The 26035-nt window shown below is 54.2% G+C and overlaps 2 protein-coding genes across 4 annotated transcripts in view; one reads left to right on the forward strand and one right to left on the reverse strand.

Annotated features, from left to right (window-relative positions):
• Positions 1-19558, forward strand: part of Gramd4 (GRAM domain containing 4) — an 80719-nt gene extending 61161 nt beyond the window's left edge. For both annotated transcript variants that reach the window (XM_076556522.1, XM_076556521.1), the window contains exons 5-19: positions 2854-2927; positions 5916-6048; positions 6664-6689; positions 7614-7705; positions 8829-8920; positions 9984-10032; positions 11296-11367; positions 11787-11830; positions 11899-12008; positions 12131-12285; positions 13580-13724; positions 14559-14652; positions 15398-15482; positions 16810-16878; positions 17296-19558. In XM_076556522.1, coding sequence (XP_076412637.1) covers positions 2854-2927; positions 5916-6048; positions 6664-6689; positions 7614-7705; positions 8829-8920; positions 9984-10032; positions 11296-11367; positions 11787-11830; positions 11899-12008; positions 12131-12285; positions 13580-13724; positions 14559-14652; positions 15398-15482; positions 16810-16878; positions 17296-17400 — 1345 coding nt within the window. In that variant the 3' untranslated portion in view covers positions 17401-19558. The remainder of the gene's footprint in view (positions 1-2853; positions 2928-5915; positions 6049-6663; positions 6690-7613; positions 7706-8828; positions 8921-9983; positions 10033-11295; positions 11368-11786; positions 11831-11898; positions 12009-12130; positions 12286-13579; positions 13725-14558; positions 14653-15397; positions 15483-16809; positions 16879-17295) is intronic.
• Positions 19559-21081: 1523 nt separating this feature from the next.
• Cerk (ceramide kinase) overlaps positions 21082-26035 on the reverse strand; it is a 48667-nt gene continuing 43713 nt past the window's right edge. For both annotated transcript variants that reach the window (XM_076556519.1, XM_006986077.4), the window contains exons 12-13: positions 24916-25124; positions 21082-23598 (exon numbers count right to left, since the gene is read on the reverse strand). In XM_076556519.1, coding sequence (XP_076412634.1) covers positions 23544-23598; positions 24916-25124 — 264 coding nt within the window. In that variant the 3' untranslated portion in view covers positions 21082-23543. The remainder of the gene's footprint in view (positions 23599-24915; positions 25125-26035) is intronic.

The following is a 26035-nucleotide window of genomic DNA, read 5'->3' on the forward strand; positions in this document are numbered from 1 at the left end:
GTTCCCCCAATCCCTTCACCATCAGACCAAGAACTGAGCTTCATGAACACTTGAAAGAGAAGCTGCAGTTTAAACCACAGCATTCACCCCTCCTCAGGGGGCAGGGTTTCCTGGACCCTCAGTTCGGATCCCTGACGTATCCATGGGTCAGGAGTAGTGAGAACTAGGCCATCTGAGAAATACTGTTCTTGGTCCCTGAAGGGATACAAAGGTGAGTCGTGTTGCTGGCCTGATCCAACTCCCCAAGTCTGAGTCTTGCCTGAGCCTGTCCAAGCCACGGTGTGGAAAAAATATCTTTCTGGGAGGTGGGGAGCCTAGTGTGGGTGATCATGTCACCAGCCAGGCCTGTGTAGAGAGCTGTGACCCATGATGGTCTAAAGACACCAGACCATCAGTTAACCCTCCAGTCTTGGCTAGAAGATGCTTCCTGACCCATGGGCCCTGTTCTGACCTTTTTATTTAGCCCCAGAGGGCTGGCTGAGCCTCTTGGGACCTTCTGGGGACACTTGATTCCCTGACCCTGCCTTGTGTTTCTCTATACTCATTACCCTTCTCCAGAGGCTGCTGCAGCCCTGCCCAAGCCCTGTGGCTCACACAGAGGCTTCACTGCTTCTGCAGCTGGAGGGCGGGGTCCTGAGCACCCTGCCCCCCCCACCTTCACTGTATACAGCCTACCAAGTTCACACCCTCATCTCACAGGCTCACCCAGTGGGTGACATTGCCGCCTCCGCTTCCGCACGTGATATTTACAGGTGACAGCTTTTCCTTGGATAAGTACTCTAAGCCCTTAGTCTGCTGGATACCCGCAGCCTCCTTCCTCATTCATTCCGATGACCACTCTCATGAGCGTGGAGGCTTCTGCTTTGGCTGCCTCTGGCAGGAAGCGTGTCAATACAGAGCATCACACAGGCGACAAGACCACACACCCTCTGCACAGCAGCCATAGTGCCACCTGGAAGATAAGGCTGCGGGCCGAGGACCCCCAGTTTTCCCAGTTTGGCACCCACCACCCTCACCCCACTGAACTCTGAACCCCTGTCCTAGTCCCTGCTAGGCCATAGAGAATGACTCTCAGCACTGTGGGACACACACTACTGCCTCTGGAATACCCCAACCGGACCACGCTTGTCCATGGGGACTAAGTGCCCCTCTAGTATGAGCCAGGCTGGTCATAGTGCTCACAGCTCAGTCTTGAGTGCCAGGCTCCTGTGTGGCCGCATCCACTTCCATCCACAGTAGCAGCTTTGAGAAGCCCAGGTCTTGGGAAGTGAAGCTGCCTATTCCCTGTCCTGACATTTCCTGGTGACAGTTCATGTGCTTTATGGCAGCTGTTAGTCAGGTTACCCTGTCTCCGAACCAGATCACTGTGGCCTGTTTAGAGTTTTCCAGGGTAGGGCTCACCATGGGGCCTTTTTGGGGAGGGGGACCCTGCCTTGCCTTTTAGTCCTGGCTGCAAGTGTGGTCCCCACACTAGAGGCCTCAGCCAGAACTCTCCTGGGTTGGACTGTGACCTTAGAGATTCAGAAGTCAAATGGCATTCCGTTATGCATAGGATGCCATTTTTCCATGCTGCCTCCCCAGCTTCCCATGAAGGCCAGGCCACCCCTGGTGGTCCTAGCAGGAGCACTCAGCTCCAGGCTGACCCCATCCCTGCTACCTCCCCAGAAGCCGCAGCTTCTTTGCCCACCGTCTGTCCCCCCAACCCCAGCCCCCACTCTAAGGATCTAGCCCTCCTCTCTCACCTTCCTTCCTTGGTGAGTGAGCTTGTAGGGCCCTCAAGGACTTAAGAGGGTCCAACTCAGATGCAGATGAGAGAGGAGCATCCAGGTTGTGACCCAGGAAGAAGAAATGGAAGGTCCTAGGAGAACCAAGGGGGCCTTTTCCCTGCTTCATGCTGAGGATGGGGAAAGATTTAGGAGCCTCCTGGAAGCCTGAAAGTGGAGGGGTTGGAGGGAGAGACATTTCCAGGTGGAGACTCCTTCATTCCTAATCATGTTAGTGAACTGGGGTCGGGGGGAGGCTGTGTAGGGACATGTAGCACACACATCCATATACCACACAACACATGCACATGTATCACCCACATCCCCACAGACACGTATGGGTACTCACATTGCACCCTGAAGCTGCAGGTAGCTGCAGACAGAGGCTAGGAACTATGGGCTGCAGGAACAACTCCTGTGTGCCTGTGGTCCAAGCCAGTGCAGGGCAAGATGGCTGATACCATGACACTCCGGAGGAGGGCATCGCTGGCTGGAGAAATGGGGTAGAGATGCCATCTAAGGGGTGTGACCCAGCCTGCTGTTGGGGGTATAGCTCCCTCAGGGTGTGCAGTTGAGTATTCTTGACAGTCGGGCTCAGACAGGTAGATAGGCAAGACTCCAGGTGAAGGCAGAGCCTGAGGGGGTCCTTAGACTCAGTAAAGACTATTATGATCTTGTACCGAGCAGAGGGCAGGAAGCCAGGGAGATGGCTGGCATGGAACCCAGCTCAGGGATGTTGGGGTATCATCCATCTGTGGCCTCGCGTGGTGCTGGATAAAGAGGTTTGTTGGTATTCTCGTTAGTGAGCTATTTTTTATTTTTTTCCTGAGCTTAAGGATTAAATGAGTAACTGTGTTAAAATTAATAGGAAAGGTGAACTTCTTGCTCAGGAGACAATGCTTGCCCATTGAAAACTAGAGTGTACACCATGGGGCAAGCACCTTTGCACGTACTGGGCTCTGTCCTCACCAACGCCCCAGACTTCAGGGGAGCTTCGGGGGCCGGCGGATCCTACCTGTCGCTGACGTTGAGTTCCATGTGGTGCTGCCACAGGCCTTCACTCATAAGCTTCGCCTTTCTCCTGTTTAAGGTCGGAGGAGCAGCCGGCACAGCCTCAGCAGCCGCCAAAGGGACAGAGCCAGGCCAGCAACGGCTCAGGCACAGGTAGGCCCCTGGGAAGAGATGGTCCGTGTCCCGTCCCGTCCCCCACCAGGCCTCTCCCATGTGGGAATCTCCTGCCATCAAAACGGGGTTAGCGTCTCTCACTGTGAGCCTGTGAGTCACCACACGGGCCCAAGTCACTCCAAAGGTGATCTCATTTCCTTACACAAATGTGACATGTTGTCTAGCTTGGCCCGGCCTCCTGAGAGGTACCCAAAGGCACGCTGGTTACAGTACGTTGACTTGGTGACCTGTTCCCTGTGACTAGTCATCCATCCCAGGTGGGGACTGTGGCAGGCCATGGCAAAGAATGCCCTAACCTCCCAGGCAGGGAGCGTCCCGCCTTAGTGCCCACATCCATCTTGCCTCGTACTTCACCTTCTGAAGTTGTCCTCCAGAGGAGACGGGAACCCATTCTCTTGTGCAGTACTTGTGGGCACAGACAGTGTCCCTTCTGCATGCTGACCATTCGCCAGGCTCTCCCTCCCTGTGCCAGCAAGCCTGGCATACACCGTGGCTTAGGTCATTGGCCTCCGGCTGCCTGCATCAATCGGGAAGAGGCCCCAGGGAGGAGGCCTCTCCTAAGGTTTTCCCAGATCCAGCCTCACCGCACCCCCTGGCAGCTGGTCCCAGTGCAGGTTTGGCAGGGGCATCCCCTGGGACGTGGCCTCCTCGGGCCATCCGGAGGATGCCTGGCCGGTTCCCAGGCCTAGATGCAGAGCCCTTAGCGTGTGGATCTTGGTGACCAAGTCAGGAGCAGCCCGAGAGAGCCTTAGTGCTTGGTGACAGTGAGGATGGAGAAGTGTGGGGTCAGAAGCTCACTGGTCCTTCACAGGGCTGGGGACCCCTTGTCCTCTTGTTAAGGCCAGGCCTAGTTTTTCTTTCTCTCTTTTTTTTTCTATTTTTAAAAAAGAAATATTTTTATTTTGTGTGTGTGAGTGTTTTGCCTGAATGTAAGCCTGTGTACTATATGAGTGCTGGTGTCCAAGGAGGCTAGGAAGGCACTGGGCCTCTTGGGATAGGTGTGAGCTGCCATGAGGGTGCTGGGAATTGAACCTGGGTCCTGGGAATTGAACCTGGGTCCTCTGGAAGATTAGCTGGTGCTCTTGACCACAGAGCCGTCTCTCTAGCCTCCCAAACCTTTCTCTTGATGGCCATGGTCTCCAGGTGTGGTGGGCTGTGTGGAGCTGTGCCTTCTCTACACCGTGGCCCTTGGTCACCCTCCAAGACGGGGAGGATGTGGCAGGGGAGAGGGACTGTACCCCAGCTCTGCCGTTCCTAAGATAAATGAAGGAAGCCAGCCATCCGGTGTGTGCCTGCCTCAAGCCTGCCTGAACCTCAGGTGTTCACCTGTCACGAAGCACCTCAGGCCTTTTCCCTTCCTAGGAGCTAGCCCCGAAAAGCATGGGAGAAAGCATCCCCCACCCTGATTATGGGAGGCGCAGGGGGGGGGGGGAGCGCTCAGGCTCTCCCTGGCTGGGTTGGCTTTAGGGCTGGGTGAAGACTGCCCCCTTCAGGCAGTTGGTCTCGTTCCCTGGACCTAGAGTCCACAAACCACAGACCCTGTCTGGTTTTCCTTTTTTACATTTTGGGTTTCATGAGACAGGGTCTCTCTATGTAGCCCAGGCTGATCCTCCTGCATCAGACTCCCGAGGGCTTGGGTTGTAGATGTTCAGCGCCATGTCCAGCTTGGATTTACATGTTCAAATAGCTTTTATTGTCTTTAAATGGTTGAGAAAAACATAAGGAAGATTATTTCTCAGTAAGTGAATCTTCTGTAAGTCCAGTGTCCCTAACTAGTCCAATGGAAGCCCATGCTGGCCGGTCTTTTGCCTGCCTACCGAGAGCCACCTGAAAACCCTGGTGGACTGCGAGAGAGCCAGATAAGCCTAAAGGAGTCCCCTGCCTGGGTAGCCCCAGGGGGCACACACTTCATCCCCTGCTGGCCTGTGTCCTTCTACTCTGTCCAGGCCCAGTGACCTTGGGCCTATGTTGACTGTTCTCCGCTTGCCCTGGGTCTACAACACACCTGGTGTGTTTTCTTAAGGTTTTAATTGACACATGATAGCTGTATGTGTTTGTGTCTGGTGTCTGGTGACTGTGTCCTGCCATTCCCATTCTCTTAAACTATGGTGACGCAGTGTCTCCTGCAGGCAAACCCATATCTTGTTTTCTTTTGTTTAATTAATTAATTAATTGATTATTGTCATTTTTTAAAGATTTATTTATTTATTATGGATACTGTGTTCTGCCTGCATGTGTCCTTGCAGGACAGAAGAGGGCACCAGATCTCATTACAGATGGTTGTGAGCCACCATGTGGTTGATGGGAATGGAACTCAGGACCTCTGGAAGAGCAGTCAGTGCTCTTAACCACTGAGCCATCTCTCCAGCCCTATTATCATTTTTTTGAGACAGTATTTCTCTTTGTAACAGCCCTGTCTGTGTTACAGTCCTGGAACTTGCTTTGTAGACCAGGCTAGTCTCTGCCTCCCAAGTGCTGGGACTAAAGGTGTGCACCACCCCTGGGCCTGGCCTCCGCCATCTTGTTTTCTTTAGGATACAGTCTGGTGTCACCACTGGGCTCAGGCCGGGCAGCTTTCTCCCTGGCATTCTTCCAGTTGGGTGGTCACTGTGGTCTGACATAGCCTGGACATAAGCCCGAGGCTGCTGGAAATTTGAGATCTGGAGATTTCTGGGGTCAAGTATGAGGACGGAGACATCATGCTTTTGAGGGTTTCTGTGGCTGGGGTGGCTCTGGCCCGCATTTTTTGGTTTGCACCTACCTAGTATCTTCAGGGAGCTGAGCCCTTCAAAGGCCTCTCTTGCTGGGTCCCTTCACATCTTGCTCCACAGTGAAACCGTCATTCTAAACATTTCCAGTATCCCCACCGACACTGGCATTTTCTGTGAGGCCTCATCCCTGGTCCAGCCTCAGAAGGGGTCGTGTGGACCGTCAGTCTCCTCTCTGATCTCTACTTGTTTACCACAGACCGTCGCAGCCAGGGGCTGTCGTCCCGTGTACAAAAGTGGTTCTATGAGAGGTTTGGGGAGTATGTAGAAGACTTCCGCTTCCAGCCCGAGGAGAACACGGTGGAGACGGAGGAGCCCCTCAGTGCCCGCAGGTAGGGGGGGCCTCACCAAGGCCAAGGAGCTGTGTGCTAGGGCCCGAGTCCTGCGCTAAGTTTGGTGGACTGGTCAGCATTGATATCCTGTTGAAGTGGCTGCCACAAGCTCCTAGAAGCCAAGCCCCCTTTGCCCATGTTTCTGGGGCACCTCCTCTGAAGGGTCTGTGGGCGAGTGGAGTCATATCACATCCACATTGTCACTTGTGACAAAAGTCACGTGAAGGTCGTGTGTGCCCAGTGTCCACTGTAGGGGGATGGATCACTTGATGGTTCATGGACCTGGTCGGTATACAGTGGCTCCCCTTACCAGACACTCTCATAGACCCTGGGGGCTCCAGAGAGCTGGACCGTCAAGGTGCTCATGAGGTAGATGTGACAGATGGGAGGACTGGTCTGTTGTGGAGTCACCCCCATCTTCGTGACTTAGGATCCAGCAGCATGGGCACTCAGCATTGAGCTCTGTGTCACTGTGCATGATGCGTCTCCAGGCCTGAGGGTCCCAGGGACTTGGATGTCCCCCTTGCTGCCCATGTAGTAGCGGTGCTTTCCCAGAGGGGCACGCTCAGCATGCTGGTGACCCCACACCGAGCCTTCTCTCTCTCCCTCTCTCAGGTTAACTGAAAACATGAGACGATTGAGTAAGTACTGTGGGGCTAGATGTGGGAGAGGGAGGAGAGGGGAGCTGAACAGAACTCTCCAGAAAAACACCTAAGGACAACTCCTCCCCTGTCCTCCCTGAGATAAAAGCTTGTCGTGGATGTGTGTCTGAGACATAACCACATTCAGGGGCTGATGGAGAGCTGAGCTTGCTCAGCATTTAGGGCAGTGGTTCTCAACCTTCCCAATGCTGCAACCCTTTAATAGAGGTCCCTGTGTTGTGGTGACCCCCAACCACACAATTCTTTTCTTTCTTTCTTTCTTTCTTTTTTTTTTTTTTTTTGTGGGGTGGCGTTGAGACATGCTTTCTCTGTGTAGTTTTGGTGCCTGTCCTGAATCTCACTCTGAAGACCAGGCTGTCCTCGAACTCACAGAGATCCGCCTGCCTCTGCCTCCCGAGTGCTGGGATTAAAGGCGTGCACCACCACTGCCCGGCCCACAATTATTTTCATTGCTACTTCATGACTGTAATTTTGCCACCATTATGAATCGTAATATGATTGTCTGTGTTTTCTGATGGTCTTAGGCGACCCCTGTGAAAGGGTCATTTGACACCCACAGGGGTCGAGACCCACAGGTTGAGAACTGCTGATTTAGGGTGAACTATGGCTCACTTCTCTGATACTCCTCAGGCCCCACGGAATGCAAATGGCAGTGATCCTCACTGTCTCTTCCCTTCCCCTTTTCCTGCTACTTGTGGGCCTGTGCTAGGGGCAGGTGGCATCTCCCTCTGGGGACCCTGGTTAACGATCAGGAAGGACACTAGCAGCGGGGGCCTTCAGTGGGTCGGGGTCTTGCACTGCTGAGCTGGTTTTGCTTCTGGCTGGGGGGCCCACGTGACCCTGCTCATGTGCTAAGAGGCGGGCCAGCACCGTGCTGAGCGTTGCAGTCTCTTCTGTCCCCAGAGCGTGGCGCCAAGCCGGTCACTAACTTTGTGAAGAACCTGTCTGCCTTATCCGACTGGTACTCCATCTACACCTCTGCCATCGCCTTCACCGTGAGTGTTCTCACAGGCTGGGTAGGGCCGGCGGGATGTCTGGGCCAGTCTTCCCTGTGAGGCCCCCAGAGGGCAGCTCCCAGGCAAAACTCTTCCTTGGGCTCTGGATGTGCTCAGCCTCAGTTTTCTCCATCAGCAGTATGGGTGTGTGTAGTGGTCGCAGTATTAGATCACAGGCCCCTGGGGATGTAATGACTGCTGTCTCCGCATGGCATGTACCTCAAAGCAGTGTCCTCAAGAAAAGCCTCTTGGCTCACTGGTTGGTTAAGACCTGAGGCTTGGCCACATGGACCCCAGGGAGCCTCCTGACAAGTGCATGGTGTCAGAAGGCTGCAGGTGACCCACCCACTTGCCCAGGCCTCCAGGCCAGACGGGAGCCACAGCCTGGGCACCTTCCAAAGGATTCACAGATCGTGCCTTCCTGAGGAGGTCCACCTGTAGGGGTTGGGTGGCCCAGTTAGTCTTACCCTCGGAGGGTCCTAAGACAACCCTAAGCCTGTGTCAGGCCCCCTGGTTCCCTCCCAGGGACTCACTGCCCACCAGGGAGACATGCACTTTGCACATTCACAGCTAAAGCTGTGAGAGAGGGCTCCACCCCATCTGGACCCCCGAGGTCCCTTCCCCTGCCACCCTCACAAATGCTCCGAAAGGTTTCCCCGCCTGAGGACCACATGCTGTCTCCCTAAGGGACACACTTTTTGTTCAGGCCCACCTTCTGACCTGCCCCGTCTGAGTATTACTCTGGGCCTCGGGCTCCGTGTGGGCCCCCATGGCAGCTCACCTGCAGCCCTCAGCAGTGACGAGCCTCCTCCTCAGCTAAACCCGAGCATGGGAGTCACACTGGGGACAGGCGAGGCATCTTCATGGGGCCCCGCTATCCTCTTCTGATCCCTGCTCACACAGGGCAGCCCCTGCCTGCCCGAGTGGACCTCTCTCTTAAACCGGAAGCAGCCCCCCCACCCCACACGCCCTTGTTCAACAACCTGGGTGTTTGGAGAGCTGGGACTGGTCTCCCTGATGAAGGAAGGGTCTCCTGCTTGCTGGGAGGAAGCAGGCAGGGGACATCTTGTACTAGACCACTGTTTGGCCCGCCTGACCGTGTCCCTCACCCTCCCACCCTCAGGTGTACATGAATGCTGTATGGCATGGCTGGGCCATCCCCATGTTCCTGTTCCTAGCAATTTTGAGGTTGTCCCTCAATTACCTCATCGCCAGGTAGGTGAGCCGGGCGGTCGTGTGGCTGCACTACACACGGCTGCGCTGTGTCCCATACTGCTCTAACACAAGTCCCGTCGTGTCCTGTTGTTTGTGGGTGGTCCTCTGAGAGGCTCTGGAGACTTCAGGGAGCAGGCAGTGGGTGGCTGAGCTGCAGCGTCACCCCCATCTCCCTCCTTCCCCGGGGTGCTGTGTGTTTGGCAGGAAGTTCTCCCCAACCCTGGGGTGGGTGGGTGGGTGAAGGTGCAGGGCTCTGCGCCCCATGAATGTCCTGACGGTTCTTGATTGTGAGAAGGAAGCGCTGAGCAGGCCAAGTTGGAATTCTCAGTGTAAGCAGCATGCATCCGCACTCCTGCGTGATGGGCGCCTCACTCCGCCGAGGCTGAGGCCCCTCCCTCCGTTATTCTGTGTCCTCACTGAACATCCACATCTGGGGAAGCCACATCTGGGGTGAACCCTTGCCTGCAGTTCTGGGTTGGACTTTACTTGTGATTGCTCTTAGGAGTGAACCTTAGCTTTTTTGCCCTGGCTTGTGGAAGAGCCCTTGACTCCAAATTTCCTCTCAGCCCCTCAGAAGATGACAAGTCCACATACCAGTCTACTCCCTCCCCTTCTGAGCCTGCCTTAGGAATTCCTATGAAAATTATTTTCATGCAGGAAACATGAAAATGCCTTTAAAGGAAGAAAGTCCTTATTCATCCACAGCCCTTAATCACCATTAATCCACTAAGAGGCATTGCTGGTGTTAATAAAACTTTATGAACACACCAGTCAGAGGACACAGTGAGCTCCAACAAGCGTTGTGGCTACTCTAGCCAGCACAGTGCTGAACTTCTCCCTACACCCAGTGGCTGCTGCTGCATATGCCCCAGCAGAGGGGAACCAGCATGGATGACCAGTGAGGTCTCAGAGGCGAGCAGCCCAGCTCCAGGAGTCTTTTCTGTATGGCTAGCCCTGAAGGGGCAGATGGCTCCTACTCTAGCTTGTAACTCAGCTGGAGGCTCGATTTTTGTTCCCCAGAGGTGCTACTGTTTTCATAGTTTGGGTGGCTTCTGTTTTTCAGGGGCTGGCGGATACAGTGGAGCATTGTGCCGGAAGTGTCTGAAGCTGTGGTGAGTCCTGGCGGCACATCGTCCCTCTCTCTTAATCAGTCAGGACTCACCACCTGGGGCCACATTGTGGCGAGTCCAGATGAGCATTCATGCCCTGGCAGGGCTTTTTTAGAGGAGGCCAGCCATGCCAGCCCTAAGTTCCGGGAGGCTACCCACTCAGACCCTCAGCTGTATCGTTTCACTGTCTAGAAGCAGATTGCCCAGTTCATCTGTCCTGGGGGACGTTCTCTACCTGGAATTGATATGGGGGCAATAAGTGAGCTGCTCTAGCCCCCAGACAGACTGCTGGATAGGGAGGTGATCAGGATGCTAGACAAGTCATCACGTCTCTGTCCTGGATGCTGGAACCTCTGCCTGGCCCCTGCCTGGCTTGACCCTCAGTCACACTTGCTGGTTGACAAAGGCCATGGGTGCTTTGGTACTACAAGAGGGTAGCGGTGACAGAGGCCACGTGGCCCCCTCAAATCTGATTATTGACAGAAGTTTGTTCTAGAGGGACTGTTGGGCCTGTGAGGCAGAGGGAGGCCACAATGCCTGTGGGGCACACCTGACATTCTGTGGGGTACCTAGGGGGTGGGGAGGTGTCCCGGGAGGCAAGCCTGAGTCTTGCCCAGCCCTGGGACTGGGAGACCCTTAGGAGGTTCTTACTGAAGCAATAGAGCAGCGGTTTTCACCCTTCCTGGTGCTGTGACCCTTTAATACAGCTCCTCCTGTTGTGGTGACCCCCCCCCCACCATACAATTATTTTCATTGCTGCTTCATAACTGTAATTTCGCTACTGTTGTGAATCGTCATATAAATCTCTGATAGGCAGGATATCTGTGACTCCTGTGAAAGGGTCATTCAAATCCCCCCAAAAGATTGTGGGGGGTCCCGACCCACAGATTGAGAACTACTGCAATAAAGAGTCATATGAACTTTACACAGGCCTGGGCCTCAGTTACCCTGCCTGTCAAGGGGTGAGCGGGGGCGGTGCTGACGGGACATACCATTGGAGTGAGCAGGGAGAGTGAGTCAGAACCTTGGTCTGCTGCCCCTGGGGGGGCCCCACAGCCTGTCCACCCTCTGCACTGGGGTAAGGCAGCAAAGCACAGGGGAGATTCCACCCTTAGCCCGGCAGATCTTTGCCCCCAGTCCTCCGGCTGTGTGGGGACAGCAGGGACCCGCAGATTCCTGGGGCTGGGAGCCTTCATGCTGTTTCGTCGGTAATTTTTCTGAACTGTTAAATTTCAGTGGAAAATTCTCTCTCCCCTTTGACTGAAGGAACCTGCAAAGGAAGATCTGACCGTGTCTGAGAAGTTCCAGCTGGTGCTGGACGTCGCCCAGAAAGCACAGGTACCACCTCTGAGCTGGTCCGTTACCCCGGGACCGGGGGGAAACCCTCACGCGGCTGCTGTAGGCTGACCTGCAGTTCCGTACCTGTTCTAGTCAGTCATTCTCACTCTGGTGGGGTAGTAAGGGACCATGGCTTCCTGGTGAATCTCTGGCCGTGTGTGGATGGAGCTTTTCCCCACCAGGGCTCATCACCCCTAGAATTCAGGGCTGAGCAGTCCCAGAAGTCGGGGTTCAGCCTGGTCTGCCCCCTTGTTACTTCTAGCTTTAGACCAGACACGCTCAGACCTGGGGTTGGCGGGGCAGGACCACAGGGTTCTGGTGGCCCTGGGCTGTGTCTTTCCCTGGAGCCCTCTGGGTGTGTCTGTGTGACTGACAGGCACCCGGGTGTGTGGTCACACTGCGGTTTCTTCCTCACACAGAATCTCTTTGGCAAGATGGCCGACATTCTGGAAAAGATCAAGAAGTAAGTGGCTGCCCCCCGCGGCGAGGGTGGTGCGCACCGCCCCACCTGACCCCCACCCTTCCTTTCAGCTTGTTCATGTGGGTGCAACCCGAGATCACGCAGAAGCTCTATGTCGCTCTGTGGGCCGCCTTCCTGGCTTCTTGCTTCTTCCCCTACCGCCTGGTGGGGCTCGCTGTTGGTAAGGAAAAAAAAACGCCGCTGTCTCGGGAGATGGTTAGTGGAAATGTCACACAAGGAGGGGGCAGTGAGCCAGAGTGCCCACCCTTTGTCTGCACGGATATATCCCCGCTTTCCTCTCAGGCCTCTATGCTGGCATCAAGTTTTTCCTGATCGACTTTATCTTCAAACGCTGCCCGAGACTTCGAGCCAAGTACGACACACCCTATATCATCTGGAAGAACCTCCCCACCGACCCCCAGCTCAAGGAGCGGGCTGGTGCCACCGTGTCACGCAGGGTGAGTCCCCCCAACCCCCCAGCACCCTGAGGAAGGTGCGAGCAGAACTGTGAAGCTGATGGACCCTGGCCTCCTGTTCTACATCTGCTCACCGGAAGCCTGGTGTTTTCCGGGTCTTACCCGGCCTTGGGGATGGATGGTGGAAAGCACTGTGGAGTTTTCCCCTGTCACCACCTCCTTCATAGGTCAGGGCCAGCCAGCCCTGGGAGGAGAGGGCCGGTGTGTCCTCCTCAGGGTCTTGGGTGGGTGGGGTGCTCAGGCCCAGCAGCGCTCCCCTGGATGTGTAAGATGTTACATTAGAGTACGGTCTCCGCGTGAGTGTTCCGTCAGGACGGGGAGCCCCAGTGATCCCCAGCTTTTTGTGGGAGTGAAGTACTGAGTTGAGTTGGGAGGGGCATACACTGGGGTCCAGGACGGCATAGCTTGTTGGGAACCTGAGATCAGCCAGAGGCCAGAGGCAGCCAGGCCTGGAGTAGCCCTGCTGACTCTTTTCCCACAGGTAGAGGTCACCCCAGGACACAGCTTTGCCTTTTGGGACAACTCGAGGACCTATTTTGGCCCTGGAGTAGCTGGGTCAGGGACTTCCTAGGGCTTATGACCATGTAGCACTAGCTAGGATGTGGCTGGTACATCCTGGCGGAGGCCACCCCACCTCCCTGTGTCTCCTGTGTCCCGCAGGCCCCGTGTGTCTGGGCTGAGTTATGCGCAGCTCTTTTTGCTTACAGCTTCCTATCACGTGTGCCCCCTTTTTTCCTCTTGTGATGGTCACCTGTGTGTCTGTTGTTTCCTTTCTGGCCAGCTGTCAGGGCATGACAAGGTACTGTGTCCATGTGCAAGTCTCCTTGGGCCTGCTGTGAACTGATGCTGTGCCGTTGCTGTGGCGTGAATGATTTTCTAGAGTTGTGTGGCCAGTTGACTTCTGAAATGTCAATCTTAACTGCCCTGGTGCAGAACCCATGCCAGGCAACTTTGTCCTTGCGTTTTGTGTGCCGGGGCCCAGGCTTAGTTCCAGCATTGTGGGCCTAGGGAGACGGTGAGCATCTCCACCGGGAAAATGCCCGCCCCGCCCACCCCGCCCATCTAGCCCAGGTAGCAAGTGGAATTTATCTAGCGCTGGGCCAGCACTGAGAGGGGCCTATGGGGGAGCTGCACCTCACATTTTCCAGAAAGGATAGAACCTGTCAGTTAGTCAGTTTGCGCCTGGTACAGGCCGGGAGGTCAGTGTGTCCCGGTACCAGCGGCGGGTCCAGCTGCTTCTCCCCAGAGCCTGATCAGGACTGTGTGCCGTTGGCAGCTGCAGACAACCTCGTCACGGAGCTACGTCTCCAGTGCTCCAGCTGGTCTGAGCAAGGATGAGGAGGCTGGCCGCTTTCACAGCACCAAGAAGGGCAATTTCCATGAAATCTTTAACTTGACTGAAAACGAGCGCCCACTAGCAGGTAAGTGTGTGATGAGTCCGTGCGTGACCCGGCCAGTCATGGAGTGGATAGGAGTAGATGGGGGCAGGGTCTGAGCCCATGCAGGAGACATGACCCCACCTCAAGGTTGAAGGAACCTGTGTAGAAAAGGCCCAGACTTACTTCCCAGGAGAGGTAATGTAGGAGTAGGGTCTTGGGTTGTTCCAGGAATCAGGAAGAGGTATGACATCTTATTTCCTGTGCTATCTGCATAGATTCAGGTAGACCTTCTTGAAGCAGGAATCCCCAGGGAGTGGGGCTCAGCCCTGCCCATCTGCTGGGGAGTCCCATACCATTTAGCATCAAGGTGCCAGCCCGAAGCCTGTTCCTTAGCGTAGGTGTGTTCTGGCACTTTGGTTTGAGTGTGCACCAGTGACAGGTACCTCAAGACAGTCAGCCTTCTGGAAGAGTGTTCAGTAAGTGCCCGAGATGCATTCTGGGCTTTGGTCCTTTTCTTGAGAGTCTTCCACACATCACTGACCTGATGTGTGGAAAGCTGTCGACAGTGAGGACTCCGGCTTGATTTGGTTACCGTGAGAGGAAGGCCGTTCCCCCAGATACTAGAGATCTCACTCCTGGCAGGCCTCCCTCCCCCAGCGGTGGACTCTGTGGACTCAGGGTGCTGGGGATGGAACCCAGGGCTGCCCTGTGCTGGGTGAGCACTGTGCCCCCGATCAGGCCACACTTGGACCTTTTCCGACGGACCCTTGTGGATGTGGGTACATCTTGAACAAGTCGGTGCGGACAGGCGCCAGCATAGGTCAAGGCTCGGGTATTCCCAGAGGAAGGAAATCCCAGGTCCGTTTTCTCCTTCAGTGTGTGAGAATGGCTGGCGCTGCTGCCTCATTAACCGAGACCGGAAGATGCCCACGGACTACATCCGGAACGGGGTTCTGTACGTGACAGAGAAGTGAGTGATGCCGTAGGACTGAAGCGTGGCTGTCTGTCGGGGAGGAAGTGAGAGAGGGCGCTGCCCAGGTCCCAGACACAAGCCCAAGTCCAGCAAGCTGGTTTTGCAGTGCTACAGCCTAACCTCTGTCCCCCACGCCACCCAGCTGACCCCATTCCTGGACCAGCAGCACCCGCCTCCCGTGGGCTGATGGGCTCTCTCATCCGGGATGCTCCTGTGGGGTCAAGGCTGTTCAGATGGGCAAGGAGTATAATCTCTCAGGGAGGGGACAGCCATGGCCAGTCCATGACTACTGGCTGAGGCTAGGTTGAAGGTAGCTTTGGCATTTCCCCACTCTGTGGGACTACACAGCGCCTTGTCCTTGCCCTGCCTCAGAACCCCCATGGGATTTGAGGGTCACCACGGGGTTAGGGTATATGGTCATCCTCACGGGGCCCTTTACCATCCTGCCTCCCACACATGCAACAGTAGCCAAAGCCCCAACCAAGTCCCTTCTTCCTCACCCTGCCAAAGAAGTTGGCCCAAGAGAGCCTGGCGGGGCCTCAGGACACCTCCCTGAAACTCCCGCTGGGAATCTCCCGGCAGAGAAAGGCCAGGATGTAGCACAGAGCAGGGTGCTGAGTGTGGTGGGTCACTGACCACCGCACCGGGCTGTGGAGGCAGCCGGGGAGGACCCTGCTTAGCGGGAGCCCCTGTGGTCTGGCTGCCATCTCGTGCCTCTGCATTTCTCACCCCCCGCCTCTAGTTACCTGTGCTTCGAAAGCTCCAAGTCTGGCTCCTCAAAGAGGAACAAGGTGATCAAGCTGGTGGACATCACAGACATCCAGAAGGTGGGTGCCCACCCGTCCTGCTGTGCTGCCAGCCTGGGGGCGGGATATGATTCCAGGATCGGGGGAGATGCTACCTGGAGACTTCTTCGGGCGCTGCCACCCGCAGTGTTCTTCTGGAAGTCTCGGCAGAGCCCTGTCAGCTTCCTTCCGAGGTAGTCGTGTACCTGGGGGGCCACGAGGCACACTCTCCCTCCTCCCACATTCCTGGGAGTCAGCAGCTGGCCTGGACGCTATTAGGCATGCAGAGAGGGCGGCGGCAGCGGCGGAAGTATGCCTGACCTGCCATGCTCCCCTCCCCTCCCTCCCCTTGAGAACGGATCTCACATAGCCCAGGCTGAGCTGGAACTCGGTTTATTTTGTGCTGCTGGGACAGGGCTTCCTACGTTTTAAGCAAGCACTCTGCCAGCTGGGCTACGTCCCAGCCCTTGCCATGACTTGAAGGGAGAGTCTGAGAAGTTTTGCCACAGAACTTCCTTCCACCTGTGTCTGAGACCTCTCCCTCCCCTCCCCTCCCCACCCCCACCCCCGAAACACTGGGCTCCTGGCACAGGCACTTCTGAATGAGCACACAGAGATTTGTATCCATGGAGTGAGGCCCAGCAGTTTCCCTAGAGGATTGGCATGTGGAGTGTGCGGTGCCTGGAGGGGGCATTCATGGGGAGTGTTGTTCTCTGGAACAGAAAGGATCTATCGGGCCTGGGGGCTATGATCAGCTTCCCCAACTGAGTGGGCTGGGTGTCGGCCAGCAGCCTAGACATGAATAGTTCTAGTACTAGACAGGGTCTTCCTCTGTTGCCTTAGTTCAGCCCATGGCTTTTTGTTGTTGTTGTTGTTTTTTGTTTTTGTTTTTTGTTTTTTCCGAGAACACAGGGTTTCTCTGTGTAGCTGTGCGCCTTTCCTGGAACTCACTCTGTAGCCCAGGCTGGCCTCGAACTCACAGAGATCCACCTGGCTCTGCCTCCCAAGTGCTGGGATTAAATAGGCATGCACCACCACTGCCTGGCTAGCCCATGGCTTTATGGTCACTCCCCCAGGTTCATTGCCAGGTAATCAGAAGGCATCCAGTCAGGGCCATGGTCATCCTAGCCTCCCCTTAGGGATCAGCCATGCTGACAGGTGGCCTCACACAGACTATCAACCAGCGGGAGTGGGTGAGGGATACCACAAAATCAGGAGACACAGCCCTTACCTCTTGTGGCTGGTATGTCCTACCAGCCTCCACAGGTCTTGGTGTCTGTGTGCCTGGAGAATGCCCTGGGCATGTAGGGCACTGGTTTCACCCTGTCCTTGGGAGAGGCTGGTGGTAATGCCTTTGCTTGTCTTTCAGTACAAAGTCTTGTCCGTCCTCCCTGGCTCAGGCATGGGGATAGCCGTATCAACGCCATCAACCCAGAAAGTAAGTGCCTGGCAGATGACTCCACCTCTGCCACGCCCCCACGCCCCTGCCACGCCCCCACCCCATGGGCCACCAGGGCACCTGAGTGAGCCTCCCTGGGATGTGGTTTTAGTTTGGGTAGAGGCTCCTTTCTCCCCCAGCACAGAAACCTGCTGCATGGAGTCAAGGTCCAGAAAGTTTAGCTTGGCCGGGCACCATAGTTACAGAACAGACAGGTTGGTGAGTTCCAGAAGGAATGGATCCTGCATTCATCCAAGGAGAAAAGGCTAAGTCCTCTTATAGGCTGGAGCCTTCCGGGTGAGAGAAGTATCTGGTCATTTGTCCCCGGCCAGACTGCTGTCCTGATCTGACAGGGGCCATTCTAGCCCCAGCCTGGATATGAAGCACTCACCACCCCCCTCCATTTCTTCCCGCCAGCCCCTGGTGTTCGGTGCCATGGTGCACAGAGATGAAGCCTTTGAGACCATTTTTAGCCAGTACATGAAAATCACGGCTGCAGCGGCCTCTGGCGGTGACAGCTAGTATTGACTGCAAGGTGTTGCTGGAATCCTTTCTAATCATTGGATAGAGGATCAGATGGGATGTCCTTGTGATCTTTGGCAATAATTCTCCTGGACTGTGGCTGGTTATGGTGGCCTGGGTTCTGCAGACCCAAAGGGCTGGGACTCAACGGATGGTGCTGGGCTGGCCCATGCTGAGCGCGTGAAGCCCCTTCGTGGACACCTGGGGACACAGGTGGGCAGAGGATCCTCTCAACCTGTTTGAAGGATGGCACACAAGACACTCGTCCTCAGGCCCTGCTAAGCACAGCTCCTCATTCTCCATCCCAGCCTGGGTAGAGACCCGGCACCTGCCGTCCGGAGAGGCTCCCTGATCCCATGACCCCTGTTCTCCAGAGGCTAGAGGCTTTATTCCATCAAAACCATAGCTGGGAGTGGATGTGGCCCCTTCTGGCCAGGCTGCTAAGACAGAGAGAAGTGGTGGGGAGGCCCCTCTCCGGTGAAGAATGGCCAGTCATCTCACTTGGCCCCCAGACCCTCCTTCCATGCTGGACCTACTGTGGGCACTGAAAGGCTGTATGGGTAGGGCCTCTTGGGGCTTGGTGTGTTTGGGGTTACCTCCCCCTCCATTTTCGGTGTCTGGGCCTGAGCTGTCATAACTCATCTGGCTCATCTTGGTTTGACACTCCAGCCAAGAGACCAGGCCATCGAGGGTCCAGAATGGCATGTTGGCAAAAAGCACACCTTTTTAACACCTTACTCTCCAGGAAGGTTGGGAGGGCACTCTCTCCACTCCAGCTGCTGTTCAGTGAGAATCCGTGGTGGTCTGGCTGGCGTTTGGCCTCCAGGCTGCAGTCGCTCTGAGTAGTGGGGTGGGTTCGGGGAGCTGGCCTGAGGGGCTTCCAGGGAGATAGGGGAGAAGCCCTGTGCCACAGGAGACAGCTGCGGGCAGAGCCTAGAGGTTGGGGGCCTGAGTTGCCCTGTACCTCTAACATCTGACAGTATTCCCTCTTCCTACATGCTCAGCAAGGGCCAGGCAGACCCACCCTACCCATGCTTCCTGCCCCATCAAAAGCGGAGACTGCAGGGGTGGGTGATCTTGCAGGCCCAGGCCTCTGAAGGGTGCAACCACCACCCCACCCGTGCATTTTCCGGGTGGATCACTCTGGTCCCTTCAGCTAGTCCTGAGCCCTTCAGGTGTCCCTGAGATTGTTTTTTTGAAGAAACAGAAGATTATATTTTTTACAGAGAGCAAGCTGTTTTTCTTATTTTTGTATCATTTTTCAAATGTAATTTTTACCTTTGCTCCAATCCTCATTTGCTGGTATGGGTGTGAGGCCTGGTGGCTTGGGCTCATGACACCCCATTCCCAGGGGCTTCAGGCCACACACTGGGGTTGGGAAAGGCTTGCCAGGCAGCCAGATCAAGCACACATACCACCCCAGATGTGTAGCAAAGGCCGCACAGCTCCAAGTACATGGATGGAGAAGTCTGAACATGGAGGCAGGACCCTCCTCCACCCAGGGCTGTGGCTTGGGCCCCTGTAATATGCTCATGCTCTAAAGAGCATGGAGTGTGATAAGGGAGGACCTAGTGGCATCCCCAACATGCCAGAGGTGAGAAAGCATGGCTTCTGACCTGTCTCTGGGAATGACTATATGGGTGATGCCCAGACATAGTAGTTAACACTTTCTGAACCCTGGCAGTGCCCAGGTTGGTGAATGATGCCACTGGGGTGCCACACAGGGGCCTTGAGCTGAATAGGCTTTTAGGGTGGAGCAAGCGGTTTAGTTTGAGTCTCTTTCTTTTGGAAAGAGAGATGAAGACTGACCACGAGCCAGGGGGACAGGGCTGGGCCAGGGCCCTATGCAGGCTCTAGGCATACTTACAGAGACACTGGAGTTTGCACTGGATTGTGTGATCTGAGCAGGTGTTTAATTTCTGACTAATCACTGACCTAGAATGTCCGATTTTGTATGTCTGAAGCTTGAGTCTGTTTTGGATCTGTATATAATTGTTACTGGTGTAACTTTTGTTCTACAAAAGGATCATATTCTATAAAGAACTGATAGGGAAAAAAATCTGTCACTTTTTTTTTAAAAAAGAAAAATCTTGTTTAGATACAAAGTCTTGTATAAATTATAATTTTTATTTAATAAACCTAAAATGCTCTGTGCTAAGGCTTGGGGGCTTCTGTTTTTGGCAGTGTGTAGATGTTGGCTGTTGGAGGAGCTAAGTGACCCCTTCCCAACCCCCACCCCCACCCCCAGGCTCACACCCCACTAGAGTCCTCATGGCCACCATTGTGGCAAGGTTCAGCACAAAACGCCTGGGAGAATGAAGGCTGCTTGCTCTACTGCACCCCCTGGTGTGGAGGATGCTGGGAACAGAAGGTAGTCCCTTAGTCCCAGAGGAGAAATGGCTGGCCCTGGGTATGTGAGGGGCTAGTCTGGACCAGGCAATGCCTTGGGATTTCGGTATAAGCCTTGGTCCTGTTGAGCTGTGGTCTCTGCCAGCCTGGGGTCCTGAGCAGAAGGGTCTCTGGCAACACTATGACTTATCAATTCAGATGCTGACATTGGACACGGGGTGGGGGTGGGGTTTACAGAGGGATTGAGAATCAAACCTGGAAAGGCACACTGATGGTGCCTAGCTCCACCCCTACCCCAAATGAGCTTCCAGTAAGCAGGAGCTGCCAAGACCTCTTTGGAAGGGGGCTAGAACCAGTGTCTACTCAGGGATGTGGCCATAGGAGGTTGGGCATCTGCATGTTCTGTCCATCCACCCACATATCATCTATCTACTGACTCATCCTTATATTCATCTATCTACCTATCCATTCTTCCATACACATATATTTTTCTCTAACCACCCACCCATCTATCCATCCATCTTATTTCTCTGTGTCTCCATCCATCCATCCATCCATCCATCCATCCATCCATCCATCCATCCATCCATCCACCCATCCACCCATCCACCCACCCATCCATCCATCCATCCATCCATCCATCCATCCATCCACCCATCCATCCACCCATCCATCCATATTTCTCTGTCCCTCCATCCATAGCATACACTGGCTTTGGTGCTGGGATACAGCACAAAGTTCCCTGGGAACTTGGCAGATAGATACTCTGAGCTCTCCTGAGCTCTCCCCCACTGTGACACTCTAATCGCTGTCACTCACCCTTCCTGACCCTCTGCAGCTGTCCTTCCTGCAGGTGGCATGGCCTCTCAGCTTATAGCACCATCATGCCTAGTCCTGTTTGAGCCCCTCATCTGGTTCCCTTAGGCCAGGTGGAGCGGATGAGGACACATGGATGCAGACCCACACACGTGCCACCGTGGCTGACTGTACAGAGAGACAGGGTGCTGGTGCTCAGCCCAGCACAACTGTACTTCGGGAGCACAGCGGCATCACTGAAACTGAGTCATGAAGCTACACCTGGTGCGTTTCAGGCAAATGGCAGGACCTACTAGCCAAGTAATTACGCTATGTGAGATACATGCCAGGAAGGGACTCCTCAAATGTTAACATGGCAGCAGAGCAATCCATGAAGGGGATGAGGGATGGGTAGATTCCTCAGGGAGGGTACAATCACTCAGTCTCTTAGCAAAGATTCATTAAACCATGTTTTCTTTTTTTTAAATCTGCTTTGAAAATAAGAGCATGTAAAAAAAAGAGTGTGGGGGACGCCAATTTCTGCCCAAAATTAACTTTATTTTTTTTGGTCATCTCAAACATATCAGAGCAAATATGCCACTTGCTAATCTTGAAGCCAGCAAGATCAGGAGGCATATTGGGTCCTCCTCATGTCAGGGCTCCTGGTTCCAGGAGACCGACCGTATTGAGGACGGAGGCAGATGCAGGGAAACCAGCCGCTCCCCGTTCCCACTGCTTCATTTTGATAAACAAGAATAAGTTACCGCATATGACTGCTGCCTAATTGTGCACCAGTGGTCCCCAGAGGGAGTTAAAACGTGGACCAGACCCCCTACGGGATCCTACGTTGCCACTGTCTAATCTCTACTCCTGTTTTGTTTTTTTCCTCCTAAAATGCCTAAGGCCTGGGGTTGGGGTATTGCATCTAAAAAGCATCATGGAGACTGTAGTCTACTGCTTGGGAATGTCGGGGGGGGGGGGGGGGGCTCCCTCCCATCCTGTGCACAAGTATCAAAGGTCATAAGTGTCTGACCCTCGTGATGCTCCATGATAGTGCCAAGGTTGAGATTCTGAACATGGCTTGCACTGCTAACCACCATCAGAGCATCCTCTGTCTAGACCCCTCCAGTAGAACTGGCAGTGGCAGGGGTGGAGCAGGGCATGGGCAGCATGTAGCAAGGCCAGTGAAGACCTGAATTTGTGGGAGAGTACAGTTCCTGAGAGCCGGGAGCACCCACAGCTGCCTCAGGTCCTGAGCCCCTCTGGAATGCCAGGGGTGGATGGACAGTGAGGTGGCCACCCAGGCGTCTGCCCTGACACTGCTACAGGGCTACCAACCTACTCCAAGAGCTCCTAGAACACCTTTGGGTTCTGCCCACCCGGGAACAGACCTGGATAGAAATTGCTAGGTGCATTTACTCTTTCGATCCAGACTTTTCACTCGGCCATCAATCATTAAATAGCACCACTACCATAATTACCTTTAACATGGTTCCTAAACCTTAACAGCTGCCCCTTTGTCTGGATGGGACTGAATGCTAAACAGAGAATCTCATGTATGCTTCAAAATAGAAGTCAACGCAAGAGCACCTAGAAACGGGGGCAGCCTGCAGAACTCCGTACTGACTAATGGGATCTGCATGAGTTGTACGCTTTCCCCAATACAGAACCTAAAACCTACTCTTGTAACAGCGTCCCTCCCTCTTTGCAAGCCTAGTGTAAGCTGCATATTCTTCAATTTCACATAAAACTCTTGTCCACACTTCTCAGATGCATCAGTCTGGAGACACAGCACAGGCCGTAGTGTGTGGCTGAGAAGCTCCGGGTCAGGAATGCCTTCAGAGGAAACTGGTCATGAGCCTAGGGTTTCAGCCAGAGCAGCTAGCAGTCCCCTCGTGGAGACAAAGCAAGTAGCCAAGGCATGGATTAGATACCCTTGTGATAGACAAGAAGAAAGCTGTCGATAAATACACGGAAGAGAACCCACGGTGAGGGAAGAATGGACGTGGACCCTGGGAATGGACACAGGGCTTGCACCAAAGTACCTGGGGGTGACCTGGGACAATCCACCATCCCACTGGTGACACTCAGGCTGAGGTGGTCTAGAATCTCCAAAATACCCTCTGTGCATGCCAGTTGCCCTCTGCCCACCCCACCCCCAACCCTCCCAAAGCCCAGCTGTGCCAAGTGCTTTGATTCCAAATGGAGGCTCCCTTTGGCCAGTGATTCACAGACTTCCCTGGCCAGAGTGTGCGGGCTACCAGGGTTGACAGAACGGAACTTCCAGTGGGTACTTGGCTGGATTGTTTCACAGGATGCAGCTGTGATGGCAGCCGAGGTGGGGAAGAATCCTGAGGAGGAGATGTCACCCTGGGGGTCTTCTCGCAGTGGTGTGGCCTCGCTCTGGAGGCGCAGCTGTGCAGAGGATCTCACTGTATCGCGTTACAGTTGTGGCATACAGCAGGGGCCACATAGCAACATCCTGATCATAAATGAAGGTTGGCATAAAGTGAAGGCAAAGAGAGCCATCTACTTTCCCAAACCTGGTCACGAACAACTCCAGAGAAAGTCTCACAAAGGGATCAGAGTGACCGGGCCATTACCCGTGTGTCCAGATGGTGTAACCTGATTCCTGGGAAGTATTCATATTATAATGTCCCTAAAATTATTGCAGTATAGCCACGAAAGGGCTGTCTTGAAATTTGCATGGTCGGCATGGCTAAGATCTAGCAAGCCAACCCCGGACCAGCAAGTGCCATTTGCTGAGAACAAGTTACGTGAAAAGCGACTCAGATGCACATAGAACCGAGGCGAGGGTGCCAGGTCTGTATACGGAATTGTTGACAAAGCTGTCTTTTCTAAAAACCAAGATTTACCTATCAAAAATAAATTTCTAAATTCAAATGGATATATCAACATAATTAGTCTGTCGAAATTTTCTTAAGTAATTTTCACACTCCCCAAGCTCAAGGTCAACTTCTCAGCTTTGGGAGTCTTGCTTAGGACTTTTCTTCGATTCCCCGAGCGAAGAGGCGCACCAGCTGGCAGTGGACCCTGCAGAGACAAACAGCTCCATTTAAACTCCACGTGTGTTCCATCGCTCATAGCCGACCTGAGCCCCACACCTACCAGAACCTTACCGTTCTCCCTTAGACTCCGAATGTGCACAACACTAAATCAATAAGTCTGTTTTCGAAAGACACCTTGCTTTATTCTTTCTATGGGGAAAGACTTTGCTTTGCTCTCTTCGGTTGGGTTCTATTCCAATACCACAAGTTGGGGAAGAAATGCCCCCTGCCAGCAAGAGTGGGCGTGTGAGTGAGCCTCCCCTTGGCTCTGACTCAAGTCACTCTTGACTCTGAGCTCCCACTGGGAACCTACGTGACTGAATGGGTGAAGTCACTAAGAGCCAGCCAGCTGTCTCTGGGCTCTTGCCCATGTCCTTGCTGGTCACCAAGGCTGTGTGGCCTTTACAGGTCCCTCTGAGACTCCACCTCCCTCTTTTCCCGATAGCCTCAGGATGTTCTTCTCAACACCTCTGACTCCTTCCTGCCTGGTGCTGCTCATTCCTAGCTTGCACACCTATCCCTGGCCATGGAGGCCAGATACATTTGGGGGAACCCAGGACTTAGGAAGTACCCATGAGGCCAGTTACTTTTGATTGTTCTTCTAACTAGAGAGAGGGGAGTGGTGTGTGAATATGACAGAGACCAGGGGCAGAATACGGAGTACAGGAGAGAAAGAGACCAGAACAGAGGAGGATCAACATGTCTGCAAATCCCAGCACCACAAAGTCAGCACCTGCTGTTAGCATTCAGACCCGCTCCTCGGGCACCTGGCCAATAGGCAGCCAATACCTTGGCCCACTCAGGGTCCTGACGACATCAAGCGCTCATTGCTGTGTGGTCTCTCTGCCAATGTGCACTGTCCCCTTATAAAAGGGTGGGGCTGTTGACTTGCTCTCTCCCTCTCCCCTCCCCTCCCCCCTCCTCTCTTCTCCCTCCCCTCTCTTCTCTCCCTCACACCCCTACAAGGTTGCCTCTGAACCTCCTCTCTGCCCCATCCCGTGCTCCTTTTCTTGTCTTCTCTCCTCTCCTCAGCTCCCTTCTCTCCCTTACCCCAATAAAATTCTGCATGTGAGTGCAGTCTGCATGGTGTACCTCTCTCCACGGCTCCCACCTGAGCGCCGCCCGCCGGACGCCGTTTTTAAAATACACCTGCCCCGTGCAAAATTCAGACCACACACAGCTTCCATGCCTGGCGTAAGGACAGGGGGGAAACAATGCCTCTTGTTTTCTGCCACAAACCCCAGTGAGCTCACTTTGACAGACAGTCTGGGCAGGTCAGGGGGCTGGGGTCCTGCCCACTCACCTGACCTCGATGGCAGGGCTGTACAGGACCTCCCCATCACAGTTCCAGGAGCTCCTAGAGGTCGAGCAGCTGCAAATGGGGCTGTCGTTGCACATCTGCCCAAACGGCTGCTTCCCGTGTTCCTTCAGGTCACTGTCCTCATCTTCCACGTGCTTCGACGTGAACTGGAATTTCTTGACTCGGTAAACCTCAACGAAGGTGAAGTCGAACTGCCGAGGCAAACATCATGGCGGCCAGTCAGTGAGACCAACCTTCCGGCTCTGCGGCTCCAGCCAGCCGGGACTCGTGGTCTTGTGAAGACACATAGAGTGGTGTCTCCGAGTCACCAGTCTTCTTTGTGTGACAGCTTACAGACAGCAAGTGTGCCACCCGCCCAGGAGCCTCAGACAACTGCTGATTGATACCTTTGACATCTCAAGTCTGAGGCTAGGGAGATGGCGCAGAGGTTAAGAACCCAGACTGCTTTTCTAAAGGACCCAAGTTTGGTTCCCAGCACCCACCTACATCAGATGGCTCACAGCTACTTGTAACTTCACCTCCAGGGAGATCCAACACTTCTGGTCTCCACAGACAACTGCACTCACGTGCACGTATCCACAGACAGATGATAGACAGACACAGACACAGACAGACAGACAGACACACACACACACACACACACACACACACACACACACACACAAAATTTTTTCAAATCCTCCACAGATATGAGTCCTTGAAAGAATCCTGTGGTTCATTAGTGGTGATTGGCAGAATTCTCTACTTTTAAAAACAAATTATTTAATTGTATGTGTGTGGGGGTATGTTTTGCCTGCATGTGTGTCTGTGTATCATGTGCTTGCATGATGCCCATGCAGGGCAGAAAAAGGCATTGAATACCCTGGAATGGGAGTTACAATTGAGAACCATCATGTGGGTGCTGGGAATTGAACCTGGGACCTCTGCAAGGACTACCAGTGCTCTTAAAACTGCTGAGTTGAAGGAAGGAACCAATAAGGAGGCTAAGGAGTAAGATAACACATCCAAAGGTCTTCTTTCCTTGGAGTTAACAATGGATCCTACAAACCAGGGCAGCAGGGATTGCCCAAATGTAATTGACCTTGGGGCAAGAGTGCACCTC

This window comes from Peromyscus maniculatus, chromosome 20 (genome assembly GCF_049852395.1).
Source record: "Peromyscus maniculatus bairdii isolate BWxNUB_F1_BW_parent chromosome 20, HU_Pman_BW_mat_3.1, whole genome shotgun sequence".
Classification (NCBI taxonomy): Eukaryota; Metazoa; Chordata; class Mammalia; order Rodentia; family Cricetidae; genus Peromyscus; species Peromyscus maniculatus.